A 21,849-nucleotide genomic window follows, 5' to 3' on the forward strand; every position below is an offset into this window, starting at 1 on the left:
GGAACATAAGTGATATAAAGTATATATTATTATATTATATATTTTTATCGATACGTTTTATTTGGTCAATATTATTACTATATTATAGATATTTGTTTGAAAAAAAAAATAATTATTGTAGTATAAGAGATACCTAAAATTATAGAAAAATTTTTGATTTAAACACGGATCGACCTCAACTTTAAATAACTATTATTATCGAATTCCGTCATTTCACGCAACAAAATGTTTTTATTGTGTATCGAACGAACCACCACCATTAATAGACGTCATGCGCTAAGTACCTACCGCTAAGTCTTATATAAACTATATATATTATCACAAATATACCTAAATTAAATATTAAATAACTAAATATATAAATTAAATTTCTGAGTTGGAAATCATTACAAGATTGGAATTTTACATTATAAGTGTGTTTTACCACTACTACAGTATAGGTAATAACGCTATTTATATATGCGTAACATTATTATAAAGACTACAGTGTTTATCATTGCTTAAATATTCACCGACAATCGATTAACTGACGTTAAAGTCTAATTGAAAATGTGTTTCAATTCTACGTTTTTACACAGCAAAAATAAAACGTTCACAAGGACAATCATTTTTTTATTTTAAATGTAGATTATACAAGCTGCAGTGGGAATTTTAATAAGCGTTACACACACACACACACACGCACACAAACACGAACCTAATGAAATCCTTGTTATTATTATTTTATTGTAAGTTGTAACGTATACGATAGGTACGATTCGAACGCATTTATCTTTGCAGTCATAAAATCAATTATAGATACTCGCGCATAATATTTTAGAGGATTGTATGTGTGTTCGATGAAAAGTTTTTGTCATGTTATACGCTTAAATATTTTATAAATATATGGCCTATATTTTATGATTACCTATAGGTATGTAATACAGACGATTTCGATCGTATAGAATCGCAAAACTATACAAAACGTACGTAAGTATGTACCGTACTGATTGGTTTGAATAAAATATATAAAAAAAAATCATATTGACTGGACACACAATAATAACAAAGACGAGTATGGGTGCTCGTCTCTTGTTCCGCTCACCTTGGCACATTATTGTTTGTATAAAAGTTACAACTTACTTATTATAGTCATACATTTGAAAGCAATAATGATAAATTATCGCTTTTCGTGCTACAGGCATCAAATCAGTAGTGCTATAGAAGCAACAGTGGCGTAATTTGGAATCGATTCTGGAGTGGTATTATATTCATTTATACTAACTTCCTAGTGGGTGGCTATGCCCCTCACAGCCTTTTAAACGTTTAATTTCATAATATTATATTAATTTGTCATTATAAATTAAATGAGGTGAATAGTATACAATAATAATGGTTTTCAAAGTTATGTTTTAACTATGAACATTACAATTTTTTGTCATATATTATGATTGTTGAGGTATTGTCGTTTTAAACTAGTAAAATAAAAAATAATCTCAACAACGATAATATTCTTATTTTAATATCTTTTAAGCCCAAGTGTTAACGTGAATTTAATTATGGTTATTTTTAAAAAAAGGCTCTGTAGGGATATATCTCTATATTCCCCCTCGCATAATTAGGCCACTGAGAGCAATATAATGTTCGTGATGGTGTAGATAGCAAAAAATTATGACGGATTGTGTTTTTAGAACGTATTAAAAAATAAAATATGATATTATTATAAAATCACGGTGACTAATATATGAATATTATTAAACATGCGCAAGTATTGTTTAATAATCAAATACAAATTATAATTTGATCTCAATATAGGTACAAAACTATAAATAGTGTTAGAAAATTCTTGATGACAACGCATAGCATTAAAAAAAAAACTATAAACAAATATTCAATATTACCTATATGTATAAATATATATATTTTTTTTTGTAGGATTTAGTTGTATAATTAAACTTTTTTTAGTTTCCAGTGTGTTTCAAAACTTTTTAAAAAACTTCCCGAAAAAGATATAGAAATGCCAAATAATTTAACAAGAATTTTCAACAGATTTCCAACCACTTTACAGTATCGACTTCCTATAGTTCTATCGTCCTATGGACGAGGATGTCAAGTAAAACGTTTATTGCACTGGCCATCAGCCCTTTTAGCGTACCCAATAAAGTAGGTACTTACCTACACGAAAAAAAACTTAAAAATGAACAAAAAAGTTATTTAATTATAGTTATTTATATAATTTGATCGTAAAACTAAAAATTGTATTTGAACCTAAACACTAAAATACGTCTCAATATTAAAACCTAACAGCATGCTTAAATTCGTATTTTTATGAACTACATTGATTAATTATGAGACCGGATTTTTCTTAGATTAAAAACGAAACGAAAAATATCATTTACTGCAAGATTATAAGAGTTTTTTTCAATCTTTCTGTCCTCAATTCGTTTTAATTAGAGGAGTAATTTATACATTTTGAGCACCAATTGATTAGTAATTGTACTTTAAATGGGAACTTTAAATAATAAAGACTCGAATTCCACACAAATTGAGCATAGGTAAACACGTAAAAGTAAAATCATTTTAATCATTAAAATTTGCTTAAATGTTTTCATTTGCTATTATTATCTAGTAAATTGCTACTCACTCGGATCACTATGACCAGAAAATCTCAATAAAAAAGAAAACAGTTTTTTATATGTGATAGATCACAACTAATTTAATTTTTCGTTCAGCAATTTGTTCTAAGAAATCTGCAAATTTAATCGTTACACGTTTAATTACATAATATTATAATATTATGCTAAACAAGATTATTATGTATCATAAGTGAATATTATATATTTTTCATAAATATTACGGTTAATATTTCAAATAAAAATTCGAAAAACGCATAGATACACATATATAGGTGCCTATACACATAGGTATGTCAAGTAATTTTTCAATTAAATTTTGTAGCTTTAAGAATTTTATACGACTTGACGTTTTAACACAAGGTTACATGGTATATATATTATATATTATATTAATTATAAAACGAGTAATAATGTAATATAGTTATCAATGTTTTGAAATACGCTCATATGTATTATATCAAAAGTGATTAACAATTATTACACCTTACTTGCTATTATACATTCTGCGCTGAGTTAAGTATATATCTTCACCCTATATACTGCCCTATATATCTGATAACGAGAGCACACGAATTGTATACCAAGTCAGGTAAACGTAGTATGTATTTTTTTGAATGAATATTGCCTCCGAAATGCAATTCGTGTTACTATTGCACTTACAGGGTTAATATTCATAAGTGGTTCTCAAAGTAATATTGTGAAATAAAATTTGTAGTTGTCTTACTGCTAGGTACTTGATTTATAATTCATTGTGTTTTTAAAATTAAACATACAATGATAATGTTACATAATATCTGTCACATAAATCATAGTAAAAAATTAGTTTGGAAACTACTGTAGAGATAAATAGTATGCTTAATAATTCAACTTGAGTCCGTATAATATTTGTTTTAGCTTTATTTTAAGTGAAGAGTGGGACGCAATTTGAGTGACCGGTACAGAATTATTCGTGTGCACCGATAATGGCGTCACATCGTCTCTTCATAATTTTTTCACGGCATTCAATAAAAAAACGTAAAAACGTCATAACTCATTGAGTAAACTACTTAAATCGTTAATGGCCGTGGTTACGAAATTGAGTATTTTTCTGAATACCTAACTCAGGTTCGGAAATACATGAAAAACTGACTATTATTACGTTGTATAGGGATTTACTCGATCCGCATTCCGTAGTATGACTTACATACTTTTATTACGTATACATTGTTGGCCAATAATAGATTGAAATAGCTAGGCAATGCAGAAAAATACGAGTTAAAAAAAATAGATCATATTTACCTACTGTTATTATATTATACATTGTAATAGCCTTGTAATAAATCGTTACATTATGCCATTAAAATTAATATCAAATTCACTTAATCATTATTAGCCATTTATAAAATATATAATATTATATAAAATTGATCTCTTCCTGTAAATTGAACTAGTGAATCAGTGTTGAAGGAAGCTTGTTGTGCGAAGGTCCCTCGGTGGTCGATCCGTTTAATGAATCGACACCAAACGACCAAACCGTTCCAATTTGTTTGCTTAAATAATTTTATAAATCGATAAAAAATGCATGGTGCGCACGAACCCGGAATTATTTGGAAGTGCCTACTATTATTAAATAGATAAATTTTCATGGTTATTGTGCGGTTTACGACGAGATGTTGACTATAATATGAGTCACGCCGCCGTCCTTTTAAACGGGTTCGATACAATATTATTGACACGTTCAAACATTCATTACATTTTATTATAATAATTTGATCCTATTATAATATAGGTACATCAACAATAATTCATTCATAATAATGTTTTTGATTTTATTTACATTACCAATTTTTTTTTTATGTATTTATAATTTATTATACAATTACACGTCTGATAATAGTTTATATTTTTATACAGATCATTTTTTTTAAATATCGATCGTAAAAGAGATCAACTGATGCCATAATTTATAATTTCTACACAGTCATTGTTGTTCGCGGATGTAGTACCTACCTACCTGCATAATAGTATAGTTCCGGCTGCGTACCTTTTTAGCTCTTTTGTTCGTGAATCGCGGTTATGCAAACACAATTTACTGATATTTTTATTTATATTCGAAAATATGTTCATAAAAACCATTTAATAAGTCTGACTATACGCGTGTAGGTATTTTTTTTTAAATATATTTATCGACATATTAGACGTATAATATATAATGTATATAAGAAGGTACAATAATATTCGAACGGGTTTGAGAATTGTGATGAAATGTGTTTTAATCCGCAAGAGAGCCGAAAAACACAGGGTATTTTAAATGTTTATTCGAGGTGATCGAGTTATCTTTGTAAAAAATAAGTTTTTTTGTTCCGCGATCTTAATTATTTACGGATTGATGTGGTTTTTACTGGTCGTAGAGTATATAGTTAGCTTATAATAATAAGCTATTAGCATTGATTTGAATAAATAGATGGACTCGATGGAATTCACGTGAATAAAGTTTTAGTTAGGTAATGGAAATAAAAAATTAACAGACAGTCACCTATAATAGTAGGCATATACGGATATACGTATACATTGAATATACAGAGTGGTTCATTTTTATGTGTCCATCATGATCTATCATTATTTAAAAAAGTATTAACGTTTTTGGGAATATTTTTTACTGTGTCTTATCGCTATGATTTCTTAGATTTTGACTTTAATGAACGAGAACATATGATAAATTTTTGATCTCATATTTTGAATTTTTTCAGAGCACCTATTTCGAGTACAAACAGGGGCGTCATTTGGGGGGGGGGGTGGCAGGGTGTGCGGTTGCACCCCTTACTTTTAGAATGTTACAATTGGCCTGCGCCTTGCTGAAGCTTAAAATAATGCACGAGCCACGAATGCACAATTATTTATATGATTAAAATCAAATTGTAATAACCGGTCTATAATGTATGGAAATAATTGAATGTTGCAGGATAATATACATATACGTATGTATATCTATTTTTATATGGCCTGGTGAAATTTCAAAATGGCCTGCTTGAAATTTCACACACCCGAAAAAAAAACCTGAAATGTCGCCCCCTAAGAGTACAAATACATTTACGCTTATAGTTATACGTAATTCAGTTTTTGATGAACGAAGTAGATCACCAACATTTCGAGAGTAGGTACCAGGTACATAGGCGCAACTAGAGGGAGGGCAGGTGCTCGGGTCTTTAGCGCCCTAAAAAATTATTTAAAAAGATAAGTCTTATTAAGTCATAAAAAAACCTAAAGCTTAACCTCCGTTCAAATGTCTAGTTGTACCGATGACTGGGTACCCCTTATAGCTATAATATGCCACTATAAAATCTCAGCTAATTAAATACTTTGTATACATATTATATAACTACTCATTTATATTCGTTCGAAATCCAAATTTTAATTAGGCGCTTACCTACTTCTGTTGGCTACTATGTTTATTTTGTGTTCTTTTCCGAAATATTCCGAAAAATATTTTGTTTTGGAATTCGAAATTTAAAATAATAGTGTCTACCATTGTTATTGTTCAAAAAGTAAATTATAAAAAAATGTTCAAGATCGAAAATTATAAAAACTATTGTATATATTTTTTAAATGTTTGAGATTGGTATAGAACAAAAACCATGATATATCAAATTATTGTAAAATATCTTCTCACGCAACATGTATAAGGGTTCTGTTTCCTATATAAAAACAGGATGCAAACTTTTACGAGGTCAATTCGTCAATTTTCTTGGCTTTGGAAGTGATTCAACAGTAAATATACACATCGATTGTTGAAGAAATTAATAAGTTATTATATTATTAATATTATATGCCCAGTGCACACTCTGTTATTTTTAGAATTAATTATATTCTAATAATTATAATCCATTATGAAAATTATCATATATTTATATACGTTATTTTATCATAAAAATTATTTAAATAAATGTATTATTATTAGGTATAGGTATATCGTATACATCATGTTATATAATTATTTACAGAAGGTATTTTTAAATTTGAATAGACTTTAGTGTATACTGATTATAATGTACGAATATAAATTGTTGATTGTATAAGCTATTTTAAGTTAAAATTGTAAATATTATCATGCGTTGTACTGAATCATATTTAAATGCTTAAAATATGACGAAATAGTGATAATACGAGTCCTTGAATTTTTTTTTCCAACCAATAATATTATTATTTTGTTGATGGACGATGAATTGTGGAGACCATGTACCATGTAGATAATTTGGGTAATTGTAGTGATAAGCTATAATGAACGGTAAAGACATGGGTACATGTTAACCTTGAATTATAGATGAATTATAGACTAATGTATCATTATTACATATTTATTGGGCTAATGACTTTTTAAAAGTATTTCCGTAAATATATCAATAGTGCGAAATAAAAACATCCAAACATATAATAAATTCTATGGTTTTTAGAGAGGTAATTTTTTTAAATTCTCAATATTTTTCAAAAATACAATCGAAAAATGTCTTTTTCCCTAACAACTGTTTGCTTGAATAATTAAGCTCTACTGTTAAAACTGGACAAAAATTGGTAAATTTTCCTAATCACGAAATGTATTTTAATTGTTTAGTCGTAAATAAAAATTGCATTCAAAATAATGGCATAACTAGACTCTAGACCTAGAGGCTTGAAATCTTAATAGTTATAGTGCGGCCAGCGAAACTAGGCGGGTGATCGCCGCGCGCCTGGTGGCCAATTTTCGTCAGTGTTTCCAAGACTTCATTCCCGCGTAAAATAATTTTAAAAAAGCTCTGGAGTTGTCATAAAAACTAAACGACAAACGTTCGATATTTCTATACGTAAAACTTATTATTTATTAATTATCACATTCGCTAATAAGTAATAATATTAATATCATTATTTTTTACGCAATTATATAATATGTATGTACATTTAAAAACTAATAACTAAGTAATGAAACTTAAAACTATTATAATAATATTTACATAGAAAAATGGTTTTCCGAATTGAAATTCTAGTCCTCACAGCTGTCGTCTTCATCTTCACTTGAGCTGCTTTCGTCAGGATTAATGGTCAATATTATTGGTTCTAATATCTCATCCCTTAGTCCCGCCTTGACGTAGTCCTCTTCCTGGATCTTGACGCAATGCTCACCACATTTGGCCCAATCGTTCGAAGTAACTGCATCGATCTCTTTATGCACAAGTTTCTCGACATCTGCAATTTTGAAAGTTGAATTTTTTTCAGCCACTCTGCCTTTAACTTGCGCCCAAATAAGTTCTATTGGGTTATACTGACAGTGGTAAGGGGGAAGCCTTACCACTTCATGACCCATTTCGGAAGTTAGTTCATCCAGTTTATATTTTTTTCCGCGCGGCATCGAAAGTTTCACCTTTTCCCGTAACTCGTCAAGTGTTTCTACAGGAGAAAAATCTATATTTTTATCCCGTAACCACTGTTGAACATCTGACTTTCTACTGTTGGACTTCGGATAGTTCTCGGCCAAAGAAGAGTGATATGAAGCGTTATCCATGACAATAATACTCGGCTCTTCTAAGTTAAGTAACATTTGTGAAAACCAACTTTCAAAAATTGTGACGTTCATTTGTGAATGATAATCCTTGTCACCAGAATTACATCGAAAAATAAGTTTTGATTCTTTAATGAATCCGAAGGAAGGAGATCCGGCGTGGCATACTATGAGGCGGCTGCCTTTGTCTGTAGGTACTTTTAAGCCTTCCGTATTTTCTTCATTTTGCCAAATACGTCCACGCGTATGATTTTGATTAACCCAGGTTTCATCTAAGTAGATTACCGGCCGAGTATCACCGTTCCTACGAAACTCGTTCATTTTTCTAAGAAATTTAACGCGCGCAGCTACTATATCGGACCGTTCCATCAAGAATTTGCGACCGTCGTTACATTTTTTGTACTTAAAATGAAGTTGTTTTAAAATTATTTTTACCGACGATTTTGATCCACGGTAATTTAATTTTTCACGCAGTTCCGATAATATTTTAGCACTCGTTGGGAATTCACCTTTGTCGTAAAAGCTATGGACAACTCTTCTGACCACTTCATTGTCAAAATCATCAAGTTCAGTGACAGATTTCTCGCGACAGTATTTTTTTCGTGGCGATTGAAATTTAAGGTCATTAGAACTTCCGACACATAATAGCTCTTCTCGATTTCCAGTTACTTTACTTTCATGACATATCCGTTGTACAGTTCTCAGACTCACCGCACAAGCTTCGGCCGCCCTCTCCTGTGATTGTCGAAAATAATCTGCTAATTCCGGCTTATCTTTGCAGTTGGCTAAGGTTTTAAAAAATGTATATACGTTGTATATTGTTTTTTTCGTTTGGGAATGTATATCGGGTCTAATTGACATTTAGAAAAAATAATTTACACAAACGATCAGTAAAAAAAACAAACACAAAAAAAAATTCAAATATTGTAAAATATTAAAACAGCCGTGTAAAAAAATCACATTAAACTTAAACGATAGCAATCAACAGATACACGAAGGGCAGAGGATCGAAGACTAACACATTATGAAGAAAAAAATGGTTCTTGTACACAATTTGGTTTCAATAAAATTACAATAGGTACAATAAAGTCAATGGAATGTGGTCTCCAGTGCCAGATGTCCAGTTTCAATAGAAAAACGGCGCGCTAGACGGTTTCTCACCCTCGGCAGTATGTAGTACCCATATTATTATATTATATATATTGTATAAACGATGTACCTCATACCATGGAACACTACATTATATAGTGTTCAATGCTTATACGCTAATAAAATATTTGTGTTGTAAGGACACCCAAAATTTTTTATAAAACAGCTGAAACACAACTGCATCAGCTATTCATTTAATAAGCAATACTTTTAGAATCCCTGGTTCACATGAAAACAGCCACCAGGCGCGCGGCGATCACCCGCCTAGTTTCGCTGGCCGCACTATAGCAAAAATTGTTATTGAAAATACAAAAATCAAACACATATAAAAATAATAATTGTTTTGGCTAATATTTATGAAACTTTTAAGTTATAACATATATATAGATAGCTACAGAACTATGTTTTGTTTTTTTTTATGAAAGAACATTTTTATTTTTTTGTATTTTATTGCATTTTTAAATTGATGATGGTTTCGATTCTAAACTGAACTAGTTTTATGATGTTTAGTTTGGAATCCAAATTAATTGATTTTCTCCAACAATTATTTTAAATGGTACCAACTTTGCTAAAATAAATAAAGTAAATATTTTAGTAGTTGTATTCAAGAAAAAATATAGGAACACTATGAAACAACAAAGATTAAACAATTTAAGTATAATATCAATTGAACATCAAAGAGCATCATCAATCTCATTTGAAGAAATAATTAAAACATTTGCAGCCAAAAAATCAAGAAAAATCAAATTTTTATAAATATTTAATATACACTTTTAGTTTTTAAGAATAGCTTTGTTATGTATATTTTGCCTGAAATACAAATAAAAGTTTTAGCATGCATTTTTATGTCTTAATTTTTCAGAAAACCTAACTTATCATTTAACAACAGTATAATAGCATATTTGTCACTTAACATCCAAATAAATATTAAATATTTTAGAATTTTCTTAAACTTATATTGTAATAAAAACACTGAAATTTATTTGTTAATTATTGGGGCTGAGTGATGGAAAGAGGGGCGGCAAAATTAGAGCTTGCCCCTCCTAGAATAATGTGTGGCTGCGGCCCTGGTTTGGATCTAAAATCTTAATATGGAAAAAAACTCTAATTGAATTTTTGACATTTTTTTAATACTACAAAGGGTTCAAAATTACAAATTTTCATACGGACTTCACCATGATTCAATATAGTTGGTAGTTAAAAATTGTAACTCAGGTGTTAGTGTAGTCCATGGGGGCAAAGCCACCCCACGGATCTGTTTGCTACTAAAATATACTTAAGTCCTCCCCTTACTCCAGGAAAAAATATTTTACTGTATCTCGGCATTATAATAGAGTGCACGGAAAAAAATAATTTGGTTATGGTTAATGGTTGTTTTATTTAGGTTGTCCGAACCATTTAGAAGGTTACTTTTAACCATTTTAATAGGTTGCGTCTACTTTTGTGACGTGGTTGTAAATAACAATACAAATATAATTATAAATTTAAAAATAGTTTTGCAGCTGCAGTTGAATTGGGGTTTGTGTTATATTTATAGACTATAGATGACAATATTTTATTAATTTCATTGATTATGATTAAGATATCGGTGTTATCATTGGTTATGGTATATAATATTATTACTTTAATGTAATTATTTCAAATGTCAATACAATACACGGTTCGCCCAAAAATGACCCTCTCCGTTTAGCCCGAGAACTCGTTTCGCCCAAATTTTATTTTTATATGAATTCCGTTTCGCCCAGAGTAGTTTAGACCAATTTGAAATTAAGTTGGCAATGATTATAATATTTGAGTATCATTTAGCGTTATTTGAACCGAAATTGTACTTATAATATTATTAAACATTACCATAATATCTTTGTTTCTTTTACTTTTTAAAAACACAGCAATTTTAATAAAATTTGTGATATGTTTACACGTGATACGTCATGTAACATATATGCACTACGATCAAATCTGATAATCTTTTTTGTTCATTACTTTTATAAGTTTTAAGTATGTAATTTGTTGTATGGTTATGTACTTACCTTTTATATTAGATAAGATATGCTACGGCGATGATGCGGTGCATTCATAAATTCGTAGGCATCATATTTTCGGTGCGCTTTATAGATTTTTATCGATTTCAATTCGATAACGACTGGATTTCTTATGTGTTATCGATTTGATATATTATCATTTATAAACGATATTTCTTTTGGCTTTATTTTCTTAACTCAATTACCATAATTATTAAAGGTTTTATAACGTTCCCTAAAATATAATATTTGACTGAACTATTATCAACTTAATTTTAAATTGGTCTATTATACTACTCTGGGCGAAACGGCAATCGTGTAAAAACAAAAACGGGTACCCAGGCCAAACGGGGACGGTCGTTTTTGGGCGAAACGGGCTACGCCCTTATAATATTGTCTCTTGTTGGGGTCTTTATTTTAATCATCTAACCACTTGTTTTAATTTTTTTTTTTTTTATTGTTTTGCTTTTATGACTTGTATTTTTATCAACATCAAATATTTAAATGTTCACATTAACTAGCTAATTGTTATTTTTTATGCCAAATGCAAATTCGAGAATCGTATAAGTCCCTCATAGATCACAATGGCATAACCCAATAACCTAAATAGTAAATATCAATAAATTGTCAAGATATAATTAATCTGTGTGGACGTTTCCAAAATGGTTTTTAATCACTTCTCATATAAATGTAGGTAATATAACACGGCTTAATGAAAATTAGTAACTGTACGACTGGAGTTTATTTTAAAATGCCCTTGATATATGTTCCTACTAAGTACCTAAATCATAACATTTATTCAACATATTATTTCATCATAAATTCACAAATACTGTAGTATTTGAGTTTTTCCGATGAATAACGATCAAGTGCGATACGTTTGTGGCCATAACCGACCAAACTATTATACTAAATTTCTCACTTTCATTTGAAGTGACAATATTTAATGGGATAAACATTTTTTTAATAGATTTATCCATTTATATATTAATGGAACATTTTACTCTTTCTCAAGTGTACCATAACGAAGCACACAAACAGCTTAGATTATGATACACTAAATAGTTTTAGGGATGAATTAGTTTTAAGAGTACGCTTTGCTTTCAAATTTAATTCCTTTATTAGGACATAATACTACATGTGTTGTCTCAATCAATTTAAAAAAAAGCAAATTTTACGCTCAGCAGATCTCGTTTAGCTCCGTTACTTTAAAAAACCATGAGAGAATTGACCTCTTTTAAAATTTAAAGGTAAGAGTATTATTTAGACGAACTCGTGAGCTGTTTATTATATTTTCATTTTCAAGTGAGCTATATCCGTTTTAAAATTGTTAATTGTTTGTACATCTTAAAATACTTATAGCTCACTTCAAAATCAAAATATAATAAAAAGCCCAATAGAATAGGTGTCTAAATAATAGTCTTGCCTTTACATTTTATAAAATGTCAATTCACTTTAATTTTTAAACTACAGAGCTAAACGTGATCTGCTGAGTGTAAAATCTTAATAGTAATGCTAACGAACCATTAAAACATATAAAGTTAGCTATTATTTAGTATCTATAATAAGTAATAACTGACGGTTTAAACGTGGATGTAACGGGTCGTTAAGAAAAGATAATTCATATAGATATTCTAAATACTAAAGTGTTAAGAGAATATTTATTATATTTTTGAGTGGTTTCAAGAAATTGATTTGAAAGAATACATAAATATATTTATATAATCTTTAAAAAAACTGTTATACCTATGGTAAAATAATGTTACATAATAATTTGAACTCAAGTGCTATATTTATAAAAAACAAGCACAAATTAAATAACAAATTTTAGGTGAACAAAATATTGCATTAATTATTTATTCCAATTTATGACAATGGAGATAGTGAAACAAATTATGAACGCTCGACGGCGGGTATACACACTACAAGAAATATAGTGTAATATTATATTATATTATACCAAAGAATAAAGTGTTACATTATTTTAAATATAATAGTTAATAGCAATTATTGCAGTCAACTATAATAGTATAAATATAAATAATTGCTAGTTCGTACAAGCAAATTTTAGTCAAGTAACAATACCAATGTATCTATAATATAATATACAGTGTAACCAATTATTATCCTTTAGGTGTACTACTTTCACCATCCTTTACCTATTATTATGAATTCACTTAACTATCAATCAACGTAGAATTGCACGGGAAATAATATATTCCTATATTTACAATTAATTAAGTATATCATCACTAATAATTGTACACTATTTTTCTGGTAAGTTAAACTTCTAAATTCACTAAAAAATAAAAATGGATTTATATAAGTATTTATATATATATTATATATGTACATGATAAATTAATAAATATTGACACTCGAGTATAGCTTGTTTATATCGAATAAAAATATAAAATTTAACTAACCATAAACGTTTACACGAAATTATAAAATAAATGTCTTATGTTAATATTGATGGATGAACAAATATTTAAATATTTTACTGGACTCTTAAGTCTATACGATCACCGCATTTTGGCTTTTAACGTCAAATCAATATGCTAACACAACACGTGATTTTCAATAAAATATTTTACAGAGTACAGAGCATCAGGGAATATAATATCATCATAAATGACGTATTTAATTTAATTATTTTATATGCATGTTTACATCGAATTGCGTAGATTTAATGTATACGAAATGAATTTTTTGTAAATATAAATTTATCAAAATCCTATTATTGTATTAAATGTATAATAATATGCATAGGTCATCTATGCATTATTTCATCGGTATGAAACATAGCATTATCACTATCGTTTATCGTATACACAGTTCTCTCAGAATTTAAAAATGTCTTGGTACTAAGTATATATAGGCACCTATTGGCTATTACTATAAGAATAATATTTTAAACTCGAGGTAAAAACCTCGATACGTGCTATCACGAACGAATGGTGTTCTGAGATTTGAGACACGAGAGTGCATGACCATTGAGACCTCGACTTACGTTATAGTCAAACTCTCACATGGAAGTATATAAAATAATGGAGCCCGACATAAATGTAATATAGTTACATGATTTATAATACGTATTGTTATGACTAATCTAATAATTTAAATCAACAAACAATGTATATATTTATATGTATAATTATTGGCCTTGCAGCATTCGCGATGTTTTTATAAACGCGGTAGTGCTTTTTTATCTTCAAAGTAATAAAAGCAAAATAATTGGACACACGTGGCAGGTGGCTTTTTTATCCGCATTTATAAAATCGTGTAGTTTTAGATTGTCAGCTAAGGCATTTAAATTCGATTTCGGATTATGGTAATGGTATAACTATTACATATGACCAAAAATGATTTAGTCGGATGTTCGTTTGGTCTGTAGATGTATATAGTCGAGAGCTCAACACAGTGAGTGGGGGGGGGGGGGGGGGTTAGGGATATAGATCTCCCCCATGAGCTTTATTTTCAATGTTTATAGACAATAACGTCTTATACGTAGGTATAGAACAATAACTACAAATTGTATTTTTAACGATCAAATATGAGCTGGTGATGTGTGTCAAAAATCAGCCACATCATCCCCCTCCCTCCCATCTAGACAAAATTATTTTACCGCAACTGGCTCAACATGACAACATTAAAATGAGCAAACGTTGGAAAACAATACTTACTCCAAAAATATTATTCGATTCAACCGCTCAGAAATTTTGGAGAAAATTATTAAACCTATATTGGTGGCTAGTGGTTTTATTGTCTTTCAATATTATAATATAACAATAGCAAACACCTGTTCATAACAATGTATCTTAAATTCTTAATTCATATAATTCAGCTCAAACGTTTTTTGAGTACTTTCAAATTCATAATAGTAATATGTACATTATAATATATTTCATCAAGGTTAGCGAAGAGAGGCTAAAATAACATAAATTAGTTCCTTAAATCTAGTCTCTTATCCCGGTACCTTATTATTTTTATTTTTTATTTACGATGCATAAGATGTATATTAGATTTCAAGAAACAATCGAGGACAATATAATAAATACAACCTAGTTATATCTCTATTTATTTATCATATACGTGTAATGATACTAAAATGTTAACTATTTATTAAGTGGGTGCCTAATTGAGAATTATTGCTATGATGATATGACTTTTTATAAATAAACTCTTTATCATGTTAATAATATTGTTCGAATGTTAACGAATATTAATTTTATCGCTAATGTTAATCATATAATAAATACCTATATAAGTATTGTTATTGACTTATGAATGACGATGATATTAATTATATTTAAGTATAAATATTTATTACGTAATTTTTTGTGTACAAGAATAAAACGATAATATTAAATTTATAGTACTACAAAACGATATTTTCTATCTACTAATAAATCAGAAGTGCGATTGATCAATTTATTCTATTAAAGCAAATAGCAATTGTAACAAGCCAGAAGAATATATTATATCGGTCAACGCTTCATACAATAATTTAGTGCCCGTTGGTTATAGAACTAATGCCAGTGATCATCACTGATATCGTAATAATAATTTAAATAATTTAAAATGCAAATGTACAATAAAGTAGCTTTTTTTTTAGCCATTACTTTGATTATTCTTATTTTTATATACAATTAAAATATTCGATTTAATTAGAACATTTATTTACATATATTTTAATAACATTGTAGGAACATTTTCATCAACAATGCGCTGCAGATAAACACTGCAGTTATTGTATGAATATTGAAGATCATAATTTCGTCGTTTACTATATTAACAAACATTTTTCCTAAAAAATTTAGGAACAGAATACTTTGCACCATTTTCTATTATTTTATTATGCGATAAGTCTGAAAGCAATGAAAAATCATCACGATCGAAATCTATTTCTGAAATTTTTTTTTTTTTTTTTTTTTTTTTTTTTATTGACGATAAAAGTTTATTTACAATCTATACATACAGTGTATAATAAGTAAGTGTGGTGACTTAAAAAGAAAAAAAAAATAACATTAGTTACAGAGAAGGAAGGCTCCCAGCAGTGCCACCTGACAAGAAGTTAGGGTTTGAGTTTATTTATTTTATTTTTTATAATTAGGGTTTATAATTAGGGTTTTTAATTTTTTTTATTTTTTTTTTAAATTAGGTATTGAGCAGGTCTCTTGGCCATTGCCTTTTTAACCTTCTAGGAATGATTGAGGTAGAGGATAAACTTTTAATTATGGGGTTTGAATGAGTGCGGAGCGTTGAGTGGAATTTTGAGTAATAGGATTTGGCTAAGTCGTTTAGGGTTGGTATGTTCAGGTCTTTATGTAGATTTTTATTGGTAACATACCAAGGGGCAGAGGTTATTAGCCGTAGGCATATGGACTGGAATGCTTGGAGGGTTTTGGTGTTTGATGGTTTTGCTGGCCCCCATAGTTGGATGCCATAGAGCCAAGCCGGGCGGATTATCGATTTGTATATCGTAAGTTTGTTGGTTAAGGAAAGTTTTGATTTTAGTAGGGGTCTCAGAAGATGAAGTCTGGAGTTCACTGATTTACGTTTTTGTTTAATATGCGAGCTCCAATTGAGGCGTTTGTCGAATGTTAGCCCTAGGTATTTTACTTCGTCTGACGAAGGGATTACAAGGTTGTTAAATGTGACAGGAGGGCAAACAGATTTGCGCAATGTAAAAGTTACGTGAGTAGACTTCGTTTCGTTAATTTTTATTTTCCATCTTTTTGTCCATAGATTTATCATGTTAAGGTGACTTTGGATCATCCGACAAGCGGTTGCCGAATCCTGGTGTGATGCTGAAATTAGTGTGTCATCGGCATATGTACCAAGAAAAGTGAAGGGTGTTTTGGGGATGTCGTGAGTGAACACAGAATATAGAAAGGGAGCGATATCACTACCTTGGGGAACAACTGCACTAATACGATGGCTGGTTGAATAACTATATTTTAGACGAACCTTGAAGGAGCGATCAGATAGGTAGGATTTTATTAATAGGAAATAAGGTGCTGGGAGAAACTTCTTTAGTTTGTAGAGTAGCCCCTCATGCCAGACCCGGTCAAAAGCCTGTGAGACATCCAGAAACACAGTAGGACAGAATTCTTTCTTCTCCAGTGCGTTAGAGATTTTGTCGACGGTGCGATGAAGTTGGTGGATAGTTGAGTGATGAGCTCTAAAACCGAACTGTGTGTGTGGGATGATGTTAGCTTCGGTGGCAAGAGGGATGAGTCTTTTTAAGAGAATTTTTTCGAATATTTTTGAGAAAGTAGGGAGAAGACTTATTGGTCTGTATGATGCTGGGTTTTCGGGGGGTTTATTTGGCTTGAGAATGAGTATTACGATGGAGTGCTTCCAGGAGTTTGGGAAGAAGGATAATCTGAGTATTGCATTGTAAAGGTGAGATAGGTAAACTATGGCTTTACGTGGTAGGTTTTTTACTATATAATTCGTTATTAGGTCGTGACCTGGGGATTTTTTGTTTGGAATAATTTTGATTATGGTGTTGATTTCATCGGGAGATGTAGGTTTGGCAGGCATGGACATTGGTAGAGGAGCTTCAAGGTACTTTTCTACGATTTTTAGTTGGGTATGGCTGGGTTGGATATCATGAGGAGAAAAAGAGTTTTCCAGGTGTTGAGCAAAGATGTTTGCTTTGTCAGAGTCGGTAATGACCCATGAGTTGTCTTCATTTCTTAAAGGAGGGGTAGGTTGTTTTAGGCGGAGTAGAGATTTGGTCGCTTTCCAAAGAGATGAATTTTTTGTGGTTAGTGATTCAACATAATTGTTGTAGGATTGATTCCTGTCGTGTTGGATAGCCTTTTTTATTTTTCTGTTCAATTGATTGAGTTTGACCTTGTCGTTTGGGTACTTGAATGATTGCCATTGGTTTCTTAATCTGCGTTTCTCGGCTAGTAATACTTTTATGTGATAGGGGGTTTGTTTTTTGGGGTTTGTGTGGTTATAGGGTTTTACTGATTCACGTGAGGCTTTTTGGATAGAGGCTGTGAGGAGATTGACAGCGACATTGATGTCGTCCGTTGTTTTTAGTGGGATCGAGAGTTTGATATCTTTATTTATTACTTTTTTAAAGGTAGACCAGTTTAGTTGACTCGGGGTAAGAGATTCCCTTTGCTGAGTTGGGACGTTTAATCCCAGTTTAAGCATTGTTGGAGAGTGGTTTTTCTGAAATTAGGGAGGGTGGTATTTTATATGTATGTTTATACTTCACTACTTCAGTAGCTGATACAAGTGACAACTGACAATTAATAGCTACGATACACATAACGAGGTACTCAACCTATAACTTTGTATAAGTATTATAAAATGGTAAGCCTTTAATACAGATCATTATACATTTTATTAAAAATAAATACTATAATTTTCGTTTAACTAAACATTTAAATTGTCATTGGAACGACCCATCGTTAAATTTTCAGTTTTTTTAAATTCGTCACAAAACGCTGATAATACCATATTATCCATAATAGTGCAGCTGATTTACCTAAACACGAAGTTTAATATCTCAATCAGTAGGCGTCCTCAACGTTTCATAAAAATTATACCACGCGTCTATCAATGTATAAAATATTGATATACCGAGGTAAGTAAATATAATAAGTAAAAATATAGTCTCTTGAATGTGTATGTCTCTGCTAAATTTGACATAATTTTCTGAACAACAACCAAAATAAATTATGGTCCGACTTGATTTCGAAATTTTCTCAAAAATAGCCGAAAAAATACAAGAGACGATCTTCGCAGCACGCAACCAGTGCCACCTACCCTTAGGTACACAACTCCAAATCTATACTTACGCGGTTGTTGTATCACAGTAAACAAAACAAATTATAAATAAAACTGATAGGTTTTTGTTTTGCTTTGAATCCTAATAAACTTGTACACTATATACATATACAAACGAATTGAACTATACCTACTACTATTTCTATAGGTATAATGATAGAAATTTTTGCCAAAATTTGTGTGTTGTAAAATTACAATAAACAAATCACAAAGATAGAGATGATACTTTTTCCATAACTTTTGAAAATAATCGTTTTTAGTGAATATTAGCCATTATAGGTATATATATATATTAAATATAGGCTTATATTACAGTCCACAATGTAATTTAAATTCAATAAAATGCATAGGCACAGTGTGTAACAATATTGTTTTACACGAAAATAATACGTAGATACCTACGTCATTTTTTTTAATGATATAAAATTTCAAAAACAGAGTGGTCTCGTCGACATAATTATAAAGATATTATGTCGGTTGTCGGGTTTTCACGTCGATTTTCCGTAAATGGATGAATGAATGAGTTCTATAGCCGTACCTATACTTATTGCAATATATATATGCATGAATATGACGTAGGTTAAATATCATAAGACAGCTATGATGATATAGTCTCATCAGTAAATCATGGCAAGTTTTTAATGGCAAGTAAGTTGGTAGCTGGTAATAGATAAGTCAATTACATACCTAACCAGTGCATATATACAAAATAAATTGCTTCCCGTCATTATCGTAAATAAAAATGTTAATACACACATACACTAACTGCCTCCGATGATCAATTAGTCCATAATATTATTATGCTCGAGTTGCCTCCCAAAAATGTTTTCAGTGAAAAGTTGCCTCCTGCGTATAGAATTAAGCACCCAGCAACCAACTTCACTTAAATATACCACTTAAACAGATTAATACATAATATTAAATATATCGTGTTATAATTATAAACGATTTAGCTTACAGTAACATTTATTTCATACAATTATTACGCAACAATGATAAATATTATAGTATTATAGGTATATATTTTTCACTATCAAGAATTCAAGACTATATAGGAAACACATAATAATAATTTTGTAATTTCTATCTTATAAATGTGCATAATAATTGAGCTAGCTTCCCTTTCAAATGCCTGATGCCAATGTACTGCGATTCACTTATACGTGTATGGCCTGTCCATTGGGAGGTAACTATTTTAGGTGCCTATATACTGGTCAGTAGTCACTAGATCAAAGGTGGCGACTCTTTTTCGGGTCAAATAACAAATTTTTTCAATCGAGGTTTTGAAAAATGTTCACGTGCCCAAAGTCATAAACACCAAATAGTACATATAATATTATAATAATAACTATGACAATAATATATGGTAACGTAATACATTTTATATATAGGAATATTATAATTTTATAAGTAGAATAGTATTTTATAATTGAAATTTTTCGCGAGCCATTAAAACTTGACCAACGCGTGACATATATTCGCCAATCTTGCACTAGACCTTTTGTAATTTCGTCTGCAATAAGCGCCAAAATGAAATAAATAAAAATTAAGTCGTATCGTACGAAAGCACCAAAATCCCAAATACCTGACAAATGTATTATTATATGATTATGATCAAGGTTTTCATGTTCTAATTTATACCATTAAATCATTAGTAACTGTGTAGGTACTTAAAGTATTTTTTTTTTTTTTAAATTCGTATTTCGCGAAGAGTATACCGAAAATGAAGACATTTTATGAATTCTATTTAATGAAAAAAAATATAATATAGATAGATCAGTGGTTATACATTTTAGTGATAAACATTGATTTTATAGTATATTTGTGTATTGTATTTGTATACGAAGATGAATCGTTGGCATTAAAAGACCAATTTTATGCGTTGCTCAGCTCATGTTATTATAGTAATTCATTGATGTTTTGTTAAATTTACAAAGTGAAACATATTTGTTTATGAATCCTAAATTATTCTCCTTCAACTCAAAATTAAGGACATCGAACAAGGGTGATAATTCTACAATGATTTAACAATGGAAGAAATAAGTGAAATAGAAGAACTGAAAAAATGTAATGGAATTGAAAAACCAACCAGTTTAAGTATAAAAAGGATATTATTATTATCATGCTTATTTATTTTTATTTATATAAGATACCTTTCTATTATTTTACATCAGGTTTAAATCCTACTTAATATTGAGTATAGACGATTTCAAAAACATATTATTCAACATTAATATAACTATGTAAGACATTGTTATTACCTTATTGGCAAAATGTTATTAATTTTTTTTTTATATTTGTCGTTTTTGACATATTTTATTGTACACCGATTTTGGCGTAAATTATATGTCGCACCTTTGCCGCTTTTTTTATAATATACCCTTTTACCCTTTTTCGTTTAATTTAGGGTACGTCTTAGGGACATAGTGACTATTATAGTATATCTAACGATGACAACAATAACAACAATGGCGATAATGACGCAGATAACTATAATTATTATACTGCACAACTATAACATACGAATTTTGAGATATTGTACATTGAACGTGAAAAAATACCTACCTATCACATGGTATTTAAAATAATAATTATCTAAAATCAATACGATTATATGATTATCATACGACTAATGAATAATTCAAATAACGCGATGTTAACACATTATCATTATGGTGTTATTAAAATAATAAAATAACGATTTCGCGAGAAAAAAAACATTAAAACCACATAAAAA

At 29.8% G+C, this 21,849-nt stretch overlaps 1 protein-coding gene across 1 annotated transcript; it reads right to left on the reverse strand.

The window, feature by feature from the left end:
* Nucleotides 1-7,423: 7,423 nt before the first annotated feature.
* Nucleotides 7,424-9,480, reverse strand: LOC149055506 (uncharacterized). The gene has a single exon (XM_089227541.1). It carries the CDS (start codon nucleotides 8,983-8,985, stop codon nucleotides 7,609-7,611), a length of 1,377 nt encoding a protein of 458 aa, XP_089083667.1. The 5' UTR covers nucleotides 8,986-9,480; the 3' UTR covers nucleotides 7,424-7,608.
* Between the last annotated feature and the right edge of the window lie 12,369 nt (nucleotides 9,481-21,849).

Source organism: Diuraphis noxia, unplaced genomic scaffold, assembly GCF_037042655.1.
Source record: "Diuraphis noxia isolate RWA-SAM2 unplaced genomic scaffold, SU_Dnox_SAM2 contig0004, whole genome shotgun sequence".
Lineage (NCBI taxonomy): Eukaryota > Metazoa > Arthropoda > Insecta > Hemiptera > Aphididae > Diuraphis > Diuraphis noxia.

What these genes read in the sequence shown, in the direction of transcription:
- LOC149055506 (XM_089227541.1), bottom strand. Translation starts at nt 8,985, where the DNA reads ATGTCAATTAGACCCGATATACATTCCCAAACGAAAAAAACAATATAC.